This window comes from Porites lutea, chromosome 2 (assembly GCF_958299795.1).
Source record: "Porites lutea chromosome 2, jaPorLute2.1, whole genome shotgun sequence".
NCBI lineage: Eukaryota > Metazoa > Cnidaria > Anthozoa > Scleractinia > Poritidae > Porites > Porites lutea.
In genome coordinates this window covers 7,369,239-7,384,780 of record NC_133202.1, presented here as the reverse complement: position 1 = coordinate 7,384,780, position 15,542 = coordinate 7,369,239, and the positions used below count along the sequence as shown (strand labels likewise).

Genomic DNA, 15,542 nt, shown 5'->3' with positions numbered 1-15,542 from the left:
AAATATGCAGGTTTTCAAAACAGACTGCTTTTGATTTTATCAGTGTAACGCTAGGAAAACCAACGAAATGTGGAATTAAAACACGAGGTATCATCAAGTTTTCTGTAACCGACCGTGGAACCTCGATATAACGAACCTCCATATAAGGAAGTCCTCGGTATAACGAACGTATTTGCCAGTGCCTTTGGCCTTTTTTATATCGATATCGAGGTTCCACTGGAGGTTTTCAATAAATGTTGGAAGGTTTTGACAAACCGTAAAATTCCGAAAATAAGCCCCTCCATATATACAGCCTCCGAAACCTCGTAACGCAAAAAACCCTCCGTTAAATCGCCTGTCCAAATATAAGCCCCCGGGGACTTGTACTTGGAAATTGCCCTCAAATTCAAAATAAAACAAAGCAAAAATTGTACAGTAACACACAAGTTTTTGCATTGGCCAAAGAACTATGACGTGTGCCAAATGATTGCAGTCAAAAATGTCACAGTATATTGCTGTCTGAGAAGTTCCCCCTTAACTCTTGGCTTGGTTTTCCTCGTTCCATACAGAGAAAGTACTTGTATGGCTGTGTGGCTGAGTTTAGTAAGATCTACGTCCTCAAGGCGAGTTTTAAGGGAAACTTTCTGCAAATGGCTGACATAAATTTCCTTGCAACTATAAGCTAGCCCAGTCGATTTTGAGACGTAAATTCCCTCGGAGTATAAGCCTAGCCGATTTTCCTCCGTACTCAGGCCCCTCCAAAAATAAGTCCCTCAAAAAGGGCCTTTGGAAAATATAAGCCCCGGGACTAATTTTAAGAATTTTACGGTATTTTTGTAATACTTTAATCATTCCTTGAGGAACATCGCCACTCAATTTTCAGTAATTTGGATCTGATATCCACACTTCTTGTCGAGATGATTCTTTCTCTTTTTTAGAAAGAAATGTCTTGGAATTAATTATTGCTCTTTAATGGCCCGTCAATCGCTGAAATACATATTTTGAGCCCGTAGATAAAATCTCTTACTATGAACAATCAAATGACATCTACTGAGCTGGTTTTTCAGTAAGTCTGATTGAATACTTCGTTTGTTTGTATATTGCTTTCTTAACTCGTGAGCTCCGGCAACTCTAGAATGTTGGGAGTCGGTTCTCCACAGCACCAAGACTATGGCGGAGTCAATCGATTTTTCACTTGTTTCTTTGTCCAAATAAAGAGAAAATATGATTATTAATTGCCTCAATTCTTTTTTTTCCAATGAAATGTCACGTTAGTTGTATTTTGAGAGCCCACAAGGATACGGATGCGGGTCCAAAGGAAAGCCCAACCTCGTTCCCAGGTTCTCTCTCGCTCCGTAGGGACGGGTAGGAGAGAACCCTGGGAACGAGTTTGAGGAAAGCCACCTAGCTGAACTTCCGGTTATGACGATCTTACCATGTTATGGCGCCTAGCTAGAACCTCATGGCTTACGTTTTACCGTGTTCTGCTTGTTTTTGAGAGATTTAAGCCCAGTTCAGACGTGGAACTTTCCATGTACCGAACCTAATTCCTTCAATTAATTCAGTACATGAAAACATCGACGTTTTATTCAGTTAAGGGGCTTTCCACACTTGGTGCTCGGGAACCAGTCCCTGGGTACTGGCATAAAATGGTGTTGTGTTCACACTTTGAGTACCCGATATGTGTCTGCGTACATAGTTACTCCATTTCGCCCACTCAGTAGTCTGCTACACAGCCGTTTTAAGTGTTGTCACGCAACCCTCCTGTGGGGTGGAACGTTGCGTGACGACACTAAAAACAGCTATGTAGCAGACTACCCAGTCAGACACCATACGGAACTTACAATAAGTGTGACATATCTAATATGGCTCGACCCATGAATTAAGTTCAAGTGGCCTATATGGGAAATTTGACTGTGGGTTGTCTTTGTTTCAAACGTCGAACTTTTCATGTTCCGAATATAACCCATCAATCACTATAATTTATTTTGACTGGTAAGAAAATAGGTGCGTGAAAAGTTCGACGCTTGAACCGGTCGTTAGAACCACGTTAACAGCAAATGGCAAACTTTGGTTAGTGCAGACTTATTTTCTTATTTTGATCAAGCCGCAAGTTGAAAATTTCTCAGCCTAGGGAATGAGCAGACCAACTGTCCAAAAAAATTCTTTTGCACGAACTTGGTATGATGATATAATGAAAAGCAAATGGTATTTACAGGGCAAACTTCGTCACGTATAAATTTTCGTTTGCCGTACTGAACTTTATTCTAAAGCGCTCTAATATCAGAGCAAAATCTTGATTTATTTTCAGCTAAGCAATGAAGTTTCACAATTGATAACTTATTGTTTTTTTACGGATATATTTCGCACGAGGAATATAGATCCAGGTACACAGACTCGTGCCACTTTGAAAATACTTGAAGTTTTTTCAATAGCTCATCACTATACTCCCGGTAGCTCAATTTACGTTGTACAAATGGCTTATTTTATGTGTGAAAATTTTACGTAGATCTGTGGCTTGGGAAAATTAGATTCGTTTCAGAGGTGAATGACACGTATGTCTGTGTAAGGCTGGTTATCACGTACGCGGAAGCATAAGCGTACAACTGAGCGTAGGGTCGAGAGAAGGAAAACATTCCTTATCCTTGCGTCGCACGTAGTTTCCTAAAGGCCTATTTAGACGGTATATACGATTTTTCCTTACGACCATCGTGCGCGACTAGCATACATCATGACTTCACGACAGATCGAGTCGTGTAAATTAACACACGACATTTGTACGACACATGTGGATGTCGTTAGTGAAAATTGTGCGCGTGTGGATGATCGAAAGTCATGCTTGACGTCAGGGCCGTAGCCAGGAAGAAACTACAACCGAGGCGAACACACGGTCCGTTGTACGAAATCAGCCGTATGAAATCTTCTAATATTATCAGTCTGATAAAAAAAATAAAAATCGACAGTATTTGGTAAAATTTTACCGAGGCGAGTGCCCCGGTTCGCCTCATACTGGCTACGGCGGTGGACGTATGCTAGTCGCGCACGATAGTCGTAAGCAAAAATCGTATGTCAAGTAAACCAACAACGTGGTTTCCAGGGTCTCTCCTCTATCCGTACCCTCTGGGGTGGGAAACTGGGATACCAGCCTTTAATCCTTTTACCCTTAAAGTTGGGTCTAAAATGCGCGCAGATGGCCTCATTAACTGATCAAAGCTACAAGCAATGAGACCTTGCAGAAAAGCATTGCAAACGTTGTTTCCTCAATTGCGCGGTGGCGTTTATTTTAAACTTCGTTTGGAAGACTGAAATTGCAGTTTATGTATGTAAGAATTATGTTCACACTAGTCTGTTCAGTTTTATAAGAGCACAAAGGGCTTGCGGTCAACACGAGAGTATTCTGCAACTGCCTACAGAAGTGTTAAGTACGTCACATAACAAACAGTAGCCTGTGCCAGGATCTCGGTCAGTGTGGACGAGCGAACAAAGCGAGAGAGCAGGCAGCGAAAAAGCGAAAGAGCTCTCACGCGCCTTTTTTGCACTTATTTCTCGATCCGTTCTCCCCACCACCTTAGAGCAGGGAACAGGCTAAACAAACGGCGTTCTGCTAAGTTAGCATTTTAATTGATCCTAGGCTCTTGGTCTAAGAGTTCAGCACAGTGATACTTTACAGGCTCGAAAGCGTTTGCGTGTTCAACTGCTTGGCTGAATTTACATTGTGATGAGTAACTCCTACAATAAAAAAAATGTATAAACATATCTAAATAGAATATGAGATTAATCTTATTAAGTTTTTTTTTACACCGCTTTTTGGTGTCGGGCGTCATTATCTTATTTTGCCCTTCCAGATACCAACTTAGGGCCTGTTTACATGGAGTGGGGGACCCCGGTCTAGTGGGGTTGGTTTCTTTTGTTTTCACGCTCTGGGGGACACAAAACAAAAGAAACCTACCCCACTGGACCGGGGTCCCCCCCTCCATGTAAACAGGGTCTTAGTGAATCTTCGCGAATAAGAGAATGAGACAATATTCATTTATTATTCAAGCATAACCTCAACGACACAAAAATTCTACCTGACCGTCAGTGTTGTACTTTCGTTTCTTACTGGCTCCTATCTTTCAGTGCAAGAGAAATAAACGATAATAGAATAGGGAGTTTAACCAACGACGACCCAATGGCAATGAAAACAGCTAAAAACATATTGGCAAAACAACAACTTTGCACGTGCACGTGCAGCACACTTTTTTGTACATTTCTTCACCGTCGTTGCACGACTACGACGTGAAACATCCTAATTATGGAGGACGTTTTGCTAAACTTAGATATGGTCCTTTAGAATTCAACTCCAAAAAGTTTGAAACAGCGCGATTTCACTATTGAAGTGACTTTTTAGCTGCCTTCAACGTCGTTGGTTACATCAGCTCCCAAATGAATATATAAGTGACCACTGGCAAACGACTTCACTAGTTTCTATTCTCTATTGAAGGGTCAACTGTCGCTTCTCCAAGTTACTTCAACTTCATCCGTTCTAAACCTGCGGGAAAAAATTATTTTCACAACGTTCAACAAAAAGGAGCCTCTATAACCGCTATCAAAGCTCTTACATTAAACAACTGTTCGATCAGGACAGGCAAAAATCAATAACGTGATTTATCACCGAGTGGCAAACATATAGTGGAGGCTGGGGCAAATTATTGATCGCTTTTTAGGTATGCACTTACAAGTATGACAGTGATTTCAGGGCGGAAAAACGTACTGAGCATGCGTGAACTTTTTTGCCCAGATCCCCTGGTCGGGTTTGAAAAAATGGCGGGATTTCAAATATTTTATTGCCTAAAAATCAAATGTTTTCACTCATAATCTGGAAAGACCAGGCAATTTGTCTTCAAAAGTTGCAAGCTGTGGTTATAACCTTGTCGTTACTTAATTTTCTCGAAGAATACCTCATGGTTAAACGGACTTTAACGACATTAACTTCTTTGCGTTGTACTGGAAATGTGCGTGAGTAGGTCCGATTTTTTTCAAGATGCATTCACAAAATGTGTTCATATAAGGAAGTTCCTGGATATATAAGATCCGGAGCTCCACTGTGGACACAAAAACAACATATCTTTGGACAGTGATTTGCCCAAAAAAAATAACGCTTGCCCATAGTGTATTTGAAGTCACTGAACTTTGTCGCACTCGAGCTGATATTTTAAAACCCTCGCTCGATCGGACACTCGTAGTTTCACAGATCACTAAAATATAAACAAAATCCTCAATGTAGAAGTTATTGCGTTGATATGTGGGCAGAAAAAAGGTCAACCTTTATTTAGTAAAATCTTCCCAAAAATCGGTTTAAAAGCAACTATAGTTTTTTAAACTTGCTCGTTTCGCGCAGATATATAAATTTTGCTTTGTGTTGTCAAGTTGAACACGCATAACATCTATCAAAAACCTACGCGTAAATAGGATTTCCTTCAAACAAAGTTAAAGTTACACTATTTCAAAAACTTTTTGCTGACAATGAAGAAATGAATTTTCTGTACGAAAAGAACCTACCTTAAGATCTTGAAAGCAAAAGATCAGTTGCAACTTGGCAGCCAAGCCATGATTCACCATGTAGCTATTTTCAATAAGCTTGACTGGTCCATGCGAGGGTCTTCGTTTAAGCAAATTAAACTCAGCCGATCATTAGAAAATAAAGAAAATTGCACATACGGGTTTGTTTTGCTCGCCTTAGTCAAATCAAGCTGCAGCAATTGTTTACGGGAAAAGAGTCAATTGTTTTGAAGTCACTGCCCGCAGTTGTCGTTCTCTACTTCACAGCGAGTGAAAAGGACAAATTGCGTACAGAAAGTTATACTTATAAAGAACAGACTGTGACTTTCACAGTGCACTGGAAGACAAAACTATGTAATGAAAAATGAAAAAAATTCTGACTATTATTACTTAAGCAACAGAAAAATGATCTTGAGTAAGCTTCCTGGCCTTCTATTTCCGAGAAAGTTTAATAAGCGCACAAGTTTGTTTAGTCTGATGCGTTATAACAGCAATCTGATTCTTTGACTGAAGACAAAGATAAAGCTGGTTCTGCAAAGGTAAAAAATCTGGGCATGTAAAAAAAGTAACCGTGACTACTAATAACAGAATTCAAACGGGTTTTAATTGAACCCGGCGAAATCAACTCACAAATTAATCAGATGCACAATCAGAAAAATACTCGCCTCTTAAGATTAGTTCAAAACCTTTTATTCCACCTCAGACTGACGGAATGATCCGTTTTTCCTTTAACACTGGTTGTTCTGAATCCAAAGTAATTTTCATGCGACGAATAAAAAGCAAACATGTCAAACAAAAATGCTTTACAGGGAGCAAACGTTCGCACCTCGTACATTTCACTCAGAACTCCAGCAACAAACAAACACAGTCAACACACAGAAAAGCCCGCCTTGAGCCTGCGATAAGGGATGCGCAGAAGCTTGCGCAGAACGTTTTTCCGCCCTGAAGACAGTGATGTGGTTGATAATAATAGAGTATTTTCACATGACGTCACGGCGGCCATATTGGTGTCCCAACAATGAAACGGCGGCCATGTTGTCGTCCCAAACCAGTCCCCTGGGAGTTGAACTCTTTTCTTATGCAAACGCTTTCTTTTGTTACAATAAATTTGCAGATATGCTGGCCACGTGAGTGAAAACGCCCTATAAACAGAAACACTTATAAACTACACGACTATCACGCTTGTAAGTAAATACCTAAAGAGCAACAAAAAACCCAGATCATCGTGCAGTGTCACAAAACATTTTACAGCAATATCAATTACAGCTGTTTGAAGCTCGACTAAGTACAACTAGTAGAAGCAGAACTTTGCTTGCCGTGCTCTGAATGATATTGACGCATGCTGCTATAATCACACAGTCCGAGTTGCTTGAGAAAAGATCAGCTAAGCTAACTCAATGATTTATAAACATTTCTTCTGAACATACCTCTGTGTACATGTAGATTCCTCTAGTGGAGTTACATGTCCTGCTCGGAACATTTCCCAGCCTGCTTGAGCTATCATTGCGCCATTGTCTATGCAAAACCTGAGAATGATCGACAGGAAGGTAAGCTACAGACCAATTTTGTTTATTGTCAAAATAAATCGCGCCAAGTAAGGTGATCGTCATTCAGGAATCTTACAAATTCTTGCATGATGAACTTGGAATCTGTAATCTGGGAAATTTTCCCTTGTGAAATACGGGACACCAGGCCTTGAAATCTGGAATCCAGCTCAAGGAATCTGGAATTCCGGAATTAAAGTTCTATTGACAAAGAATCTTGAATCCAATAACTGGAATCTAAAATCCAGAATCCAAAACTGTTTTTGGATTACATTACATGGCGCAAAAGTGTCAGAATCACACAAGGCGATTATTAGTCATTGGAAACATTATGGTGCTGGTAAGGATTTTTTTTACAAATTAAAAAAAAAAAACGTTTCACCTTTCATCTGTAGCGTAAAGTTTGGCTCCTCTCTCCTTAGCCATGATACCTGAGGCAACAAGAAAAAAGGCCATGAAAGGTTAATGCCACTGAAGAAAAGTTTCGATAACAAATAAATCCTCATCTGAAAGTGGATCATTCAATGTCTAGTATTGACTAGTTTGTCTCTAAAGGAAAGAAAAAGAAAAATCAAACCTCCAACTGCAGATCTGGTTATAGAAAAAAACATTCTGAGAATATGCTTACTTCTCACTTAGAGCAAAATGTTGGCTTAGGGGAGGGGTAGGTGGGCAGTTTCCCAGAAACGTATAATGATTTAAGCAGAGCTGGATCCAGACCATAATGTGAGTGGTTTGCAAAATATCAAGGCTGTACTCTAAAAAAATGAAGGGAGTTTAGTGCTTCAGGGTGTCCAGTGTATAATTTACAAGATTTCCTAGGGCACTCTCCACTCAACAAAAATTTGGGTTTGAAATTTTGGAAATTCCACGCGCCAGATGGAACGGTACATTCTGATTGGTTATTGTTCTTGTAAGCGGGACAAAAAAGAGCGGCACTGGGGACAACAATTTTCTCAAATGGAAAGGGACATTTCGGTGTGGCCGACCGAAAAGACCAGAGTGGTCAAAGTGGACCACTTTCAAAGCTGGTCCCGAATATTCTGGTCGGACTAAACTGAAGTGGTCTGTCCATTTGACGTACCAACCAAAATTTCCGGACTTTTGGGTTGAATGGAAAGTGGCCCTAGTTAGTGGCCCTGATAGAGCACAGCTCTTAATATCTGGGCCCTACTGGCCTTGCTTTTGATTAAAATAACGCCCCCCCCCCCCCCCCCCGCCCTCTCACTTAGATCTGCTACTGCAAAGAGCAAGGTCATGACAGTGTGCTACAACTGTTAAAAGTCAAGTGATGCATCGCGCGTCGTGATCTAATGTGCTATAACAGGTATAAAAATAAATGAATCCAGCCTTAACTTAGCTTACCCATCATTTCTTGTAATCTCTTGTTGCCTATCAGTAACAGAATATAAATACATAAATGCCACATGTTGACCCTGACTTGAAGGATAATTTTCTGGGTTCATGTTTGGGAACGAAATGGATAATTTCACGAATATACTCTAAATGAATTTATGATGCGACATTAAGGAATGTGGTAAGGTCATCGCAGGTCTAAAATGGCAGTAACGATGTTACAGAAAAGCAGGCACAACACTAAGAACATCACAAAAGTTCAATTATGCCCTTTTCACAAAACAAGATAGTGAGCCTATTATTGCTCGCCTTCAATCGGAAGAAGAATTTAAAAATATATTTTTGCAAGTAGTGGAAAGAAATTCGTAGTAAATGTAGTATATAAACCAAATAAAAAATCTTTGTAAAAGGCTTTTACACCTTCAAATTAAAATTTGAATGGGACGCACTATGGAAATTTATCCACAGGAATCAATTATTACATGTCTCTCTTTTGGACTTTTGTAGTAAAAGTGATAGTAAAAGTAGTCTAGCCTACAAAATAACTTAAAAATTACTCACATCCCACTCCACCAACAATAAGGACCTCACTGGATCCACAATGAGCCATTGCTCTTTCTGAAAATGAGGCAAACAGAAGTAAACAAAGCAAAAAGTAATTCCAGGGATCTGACTTGGAGTTTAGAGTCTCCTTTTCCCACCACCAACCTCACTCACCCTGGTCAAGAGCTGGATCACATGCTATTAAGCCTCAGCTACAGAAAAACTAGCTTAAACAGTAGAGCACTTTTCTGTGGGGAACCTCACACTGTTAAAGGACAAACATACATGTACATACAAATATGGTATGTTACCTGTGGTTTCCACCAACATGGCAAAAACTGTTTCCTGAAAAAAAGGAAACAAACCTTTCAACTTCAAAACAAACACTTTTGTCTTGTAATAACACAAATTTTTCTAACCTTGTTTAATCTATGTCCAGTATTTTAGTAGCCTGATTTGTTATTTTAATTTCTGATTGCTGACTACGTACCTTACGTTGCTCAAACTTTTAAGTCGGTGAAGCAAATCCTTTGTACAACCACACAATTTTAAAATTCTACATTCTGATTCTTGAAACTAACTATGTATTTAAATATTTCTCCATCTCTGATTAGCTTTAATAATGCAGCTTATTCCTCATAATATGCTGAAGCTGACCAAAGTTTTCTTTGGAAGAGGTTTCTTTTTATTCCCTCACTTACATCAGTCACTGAACTCAAAGAGGGAATAACAGCAAATTGTGCACAATTGACATCATGTAATAATGGCAAACGTATTCCTGAGTCTTCTATCTTCCTCCCTTTTGAGGCACATGAGAAGATCCAGAGAGCAGAAATAGATGAAAATTTTGAATATGCTTTTTGAATTTAGTAACTCAAGTTGTTATGACAGCGCATTGTATCACAGAACTCAAAATTAAGCACATTTTGTCAACTTTAGACCTCTGAAAGTATTATTTTTGAATTTGGCTTTTTTGCAAGACATGAACAATTTTGTTATATGAGATTTGAAGTTGTTATCCACCTTGGTCTACAGCCTTGATAACACTGCCTTCATCATAATAATTCTTCATAATTATCATACTCAGCCTCAACCAATAATATTGTTAACCCTTCATGTCCCAATAGTGACCAACAGCAATTTTCTCCTAATGATAGCCATACGTTGTCACGAGATGCGGTTATGTGAATTAATAAAATGATCACCAAAGAGAAAATACTTTGATCTTTTATCAAATTCTCTCAACTAACTCTTAAAGGAAATGTATAGAGATCAGTTTGGAGAATTTGTATGTGGATATTGGGGCTTAAAGGGCTAAATATTCTTGTTACCTGAAGGGAAAAACATAAGTCTTCTGGTGTACAATCACCTGATTCAAGCAGTTTAGGTGCCATACTCTGATATAATAAATAATATTAAAATAACATCAATATCAATAATGATAAGAAACTGCAAAAACAGATCTTGTTTTGGACCAGTTGCCCGAGTATATGTTGTGGTTCAATTTTATCCTTGGTTTAAATTTTATTTTCTTTGTTTGCGGGCATGGTAATGTATGGTAGTGCTTTTGAAACAAAAGAAAATAAACGTTAAACCAAGAATAAAACTGAACCACAACATATATATTCAACGTTTGTACAACAATAGATCTTACTTCAATGTAAGACAGAATTCCTGAAAATGACACATCCATTCCTTTTACAGTGTACGGCAAATCTATAAGTTTCTTTCCTCTGAAAAATGGAAAACACAAATAAAACAAAATTTCCATTCAAAACTTATGATAATCTCTTTTGAGCACAACATACTGGCAAAAGAAAAAACATTCAAAGAATGCATGTATGGGTACCTTTTTGCCATCTGCTCTATGTTGTAACCAGGACTTGGATCATTTGATAACTATTGAATATCAAGATGACATTATTAATGTTTTGCACATTATTGCTGTTTATGTAAATCAATATGATTGTCCAGAAAGTCGTCTAATCTATTGAAATAATTATGTTTTGGTAAGAAACTCTCAGTCTCAATTAAAGATATTTATGTATCAGCGAGTCGGTGCAGTCAAGTTCCTCCTGCAAGACTCTAAAATCAAGGTTTAACCATCTTCAGGACAATACATTAATTTACGGGTAAAATCAAAACTTCACATCCCACCTTCAACACCCTAGCGAATCTATCCAGGCAGTTGCCAACAGCAATGTCAATAGTCTCTCCAAATATTCGATAGCGTCGCTCCAAGTAAGCTATGACTTGAGTGTTACCACCACTGACATACAGAACAGCGGGATTAACAGCACCTGTCACAAGTCGCCCCATCTCTATGTGTCCTATGCAATGATTGACAGCTACCAGTGGTTTCTTCCATAGCTGGGCAACTGTCCTGGCAACTATTGCAACTGACATCAGAGGAGCTCCCATACCAGGGCCTAAAATTTAGATTTAATGGTTTAATATTGATAATGCAAACCCTGATAATAACATTAATACTGGTAACAAGAATCACTTCGTGAATTTTACCGGGGCCACTTTTGTCTTGGCAACCCACATGGAAGGGTCGTTTTCATCAACAAGTTTGTCGGGCGACATGAAAATCTTTTTTATTGCAAATATTCTTTAGAGATGAAAACAAGGTGTAATGAATAATGTGAAAAGACAAAATGTTAGGGAATCCCGCATTTTGAACAGTTGAGAATTTGTGCATCTCGCTAACGTAAATATTGCGTGACAAAGGTTATTTGAAAATATTTTGTTTTGTTGCTTCATAAGTCAAAGCAGCGATAGACTTCCTCCTAATGAGTTTTAATTGTTTTTCGGAAAATATTTGACGAAGTTTCCTGCAGGGAGTGCGAATTGTAAGGTATTGAGACGCATAAATAAAGCTTGGCGCATGCAAGTTCAATAAGTTAAGATTTTTGCTTTGTCGTAGTGTACACAGTTCTTCGTCGACCAAGCTTTGTCATCGCTAGGATGAATACTGTAACAATATTTTGCAATAGACAGGGATCTCATTTATTGATAAGTGGTAAATATAGTCGCATTAAACGATTCCGTGTGCAAACTAATCGAATTAATATTTACATGGTTACAGTTGTTGCTCCCTACTTCAAATTTCTCAACCAGCGATACATCTCAGCGAACACTCCCAAAAGTAACGAGCCAGCGATATATCTCAGTCAGCGATATATCCCTAACAATGTAACTTTGAAAACACAGAAACGCGTTGCATTTTATGACCGGTGCCAGCCTTCGGCTAGGCCCCGGTAATAATAAACTGATTTCATTATATTAGTACTCAAACTGTGTCCATATACTTTGTATGGTACTATCGAAGAAAGCTTGCTTAAAACCTAAAACATTTATTATTATCTTTGGCAAACCACTTCTTAACCTATCTGCCTACTTCACCTCTTCGTGTTCTGTTACATTAATATTTTAAGGCCTCCACACTTCTCCTGCTATTTTGAAAAGTGTGTCTGGTTTCAGTAATGATATTTTTTTAGGCGGATGGGACATTAACTCATCACCCAATCTGCAGCCTGGAGGGCCAGGCATTGCAGTTCATCCGGCATCGCACCCAAAAACCTGCCCAGCAGGTTTGAACCCACCAGAGACAAAGGTCACAACTGAAGGTCATCTAGGCACACAAACCTACTCTATGTTAAACCGCAACACTTGGGGAGGCATTTCATTTACCAGTAATTAGTTATGCTTGCATCTTGTAATGCTTATATTTGATTTATATCAGAACTGCTAAGGCTTAAAACCAGACATGACTGTCTACTTGTTATAACATATTTCCATAAAAATTTTAAACTTGTATGAACCAACTGCCTTCCTTAAGTGGAAGGACGGTGCCTGGGATACCCAGGGGCTTCACTGTGGTCAGCCAACCCCTAGATAGAATACTGCCACCATGGCTGGCAAATCCCCGCAACCCAGCCATGAGTCCCCATTCCATGCACCCATCACACTGATGAATTAGTGGAAGGAAGAAAAATGAGGGATGGGAGGGGGGAGGAAGACGTTCAAGCAACTGCTCCACAGACCACTGCACAAAGATCCAGCAGAGTACAAAGCTACCATGCATCATGTGAGCCTGCACTTATGGCATTGACCGCTGGATGCCCGCTACGCTCGTAGACCGCTTGACCACTAAGCTCGTGGACCGCTTAACCACTAAGCTCGTGAACTGCTGGACTGCTATGCTTGTGAATGGCTTGACCGCTAAGCTCATGAGCCGCTTGACCACTAAGCCCATGAACTGCTTGACTGCTAAGCTTGTGGTGGTTAACTTAGTTAAATTACACTTAATCAAATTTGCTGCCTTCCTAAATTATCTTCTGACTGTCACTGACTCTGTCTCAATCTCTTCTTTTTACCTTTAGTGTAGCAGATGCAGTCAATCTCTTGAGGTGTGACATTTGCCTCTTTTAAAGATCTGAAAGGAAAATGTACAGTTATGCCTTAAAGCAAAAATTGTTTAAATATATAAGAAGCTACAATCAGATCTTAAGCAAAGAGCTGAGGCAAATAATTGATCTGTGAGACAGTGACAAATCACAATGTTTTGTGATAACTGAGTTCAACAACTGTTTTATCAATTATCACTGAGTTTATTTATTAATAATTAATATCCCTGGGAAGCGAAGTGATTTGCCATTTTCACGCAAGAGTGATTGCTAGAAGGAAAAAAGTGTGGTTTCTTTTATGCATGAACAGAATATTATTTGTACCCAAACACGTTAAGACGACATTGCAAGTGAGCAGGCCATTATTTTTTGTAGGCAGTTATTTGCAGGCCCGGGGGGGGGGGGGGGGAGGGTACTCCCATACATTACCTATACGGGTATGTGCCGCCCAACGGGGTCTTCATTTTGAAGCTCCCATTTCAGAGGCATTTCCTAGAACGGGGTATAATACTTCGAATGCACGAAAGCTCCAGTTTTGTAAGCAGCCATTTGAAACTATTCAAGGACAGATTACTTTTAAAAATACGGTTCAATGCATTAACAAGCAAACTGTTATACTCTTGTTGCACCCTAGAACGGAGTATAAAAAATTGGCCCATTTCTAGAACGGGGCATCAGTTTTAGGGCGAATTCTAGAACGGGGTATAAAAAATTGGCCCATTTCTAGAACGGGATATCAATTTTAGGGAAAATCTTTTTTAGAACAGGGTGCCAATTTGGAGTCCCGGGCGGCACATACCCACCCAAAAAATACCTAAGTGCCCCCCCCCCCCCCCAGGTTTGCAGGTCACATGGTGGACTCTTGGCCAACGAAAAGAAAGAAAAATTTACTTCAAATGATAAAGTTTGTTAATGTCTAGACAATGATAAGGAAATCTAAAATCTTCTTTCATACACCCCCCCCCCCCAAAAAAAATATCCTCAGGGAAGGGGTATTTGACACCAGTGTATTCCCCCTGGGAAATTATAAAGCATTTTCACACGATGTCACGTCTGCCATGTTGGTGTCCAAAAACAATAAAACAGCGGCCATGTTGGTGTTCCAAACCGGTCCCGTGGAGATTGAACTCTTTTCTTATTTAAAAACGTTCTTTTGTTCCAATAATTTTACACAGCTGCTGGCCACGTGTAACGGCAATCCCCCTGGGTATGCCCAGCCCCCCTATCCTGGGGCTTAACATTGACTGGTGCATTATTGTTTTGAGCTCCCCTACACCAGTTCCACCCAGACACAACTCACCTTTTTAAGATATCAATAATATTTTCACGGTGGTGTTTCGCAGTATCCCTCGGTAAGAACCCTAAAGCAAAAATATTTGTATAGTTATCCTTTACACACCTGTAACTTACATTAATATAGCACTTTCGGTGAGATTTCCGTACACCCCCTATGCATACAAAAAGCTCATACTATTTACACAAATAGTTTATATGAACAGAGTCGAAACATGTATGCGTAATACATGTATGGGGCTGTAAGGAAATCTATTTCTTTAACTCAAGTCTCGCCATAATGGAATGATATATGCTTAAAGCGAAGCTTGTTTTGTTCACGTGCTGCATCAGATACCTTCTCCTGGAGGAGTGATGTATGTTGTACGGGCATTGGAAAGAACGACTCCATCTTTGATGATACCAATACCCAGCTTATTTGCACTGCCTTCAAATCCAATGGCAATTGTCATGCTGAACGAACTTAAGTAAAAGACACCACAGTATTAAAAACTTCACAGGGGATTAACCTATCGACAGATCGCCATTTTGTATTCTAACTAGAGCCCAGTCTTTGTTCAGCCAATGCGCAGGGCTATATGGGTAATGTGTTATGAGGCGTGGCTTTGGGCACAGTGCTACAGTGCAAGCCAGGGCGGGTGCAAGCCTCCTGTGACCCGTGCACCACATGGTCACCAGGATCTGGAGCCAATTTTGTCATAACTAACCGCACTACCAAAAACATATCAGATTTCTAATAACCCCTCACCCTCAACCCCACCCAAATCCCCACAAAATGCCTTTTTTCATCAATCCCTATTCACTCTTTCGGAAGACCGTCTTCAAGACTGCTTCCTTTTTTGGCAGTCAACTGACACCTACATTCAGAGTTAAA

The 15,542-nt window shown here is 39.6% G+C and overlaps 1 protein-coding gene across 1 annotated transcript; it reads right to left on the bottom strand.

Annotated features, from left to right (window-relative positions):
• Positions 1-4,360: 4,360 nt before the first annotated feature.
• LOC140926553 (probable tRNA N6-adenosine threonylcarbamoyltransferase) lies at positions 4,361-15,145 on the bottom strand. The gene is made up of 13 exons (XM_073376281.1): positions 15,006-15,145; positions 14,676-14,736; positions 13,346-13,404; positions 11,121-11,392; positions 10,813-10,862; positions 10,618-10,696; positions 10,295-10,360; positions 9,275-9,308; positions 8,982-9,038; positions 8,430-8,456; positions 7,447-7,495; positions 6,948-7,046; positions 4,361-4,510 (listed from the first exon to the last, which is right to left on the bottom strand). Exons 1-13 carry the CDS (start codon positions 15,118-15,120, stop codon positions 4,465-4,467), a joined length of 1,014 nt encoding a protein of 337 aa, XP_073232382.1. The 5' UTR covers positions 15,121-15,145; the 3' UTR covers positions 4,361-4,464.
• Between the last annotated feature and the right edge of the window lie 397 nt (positions 15,146-15,542).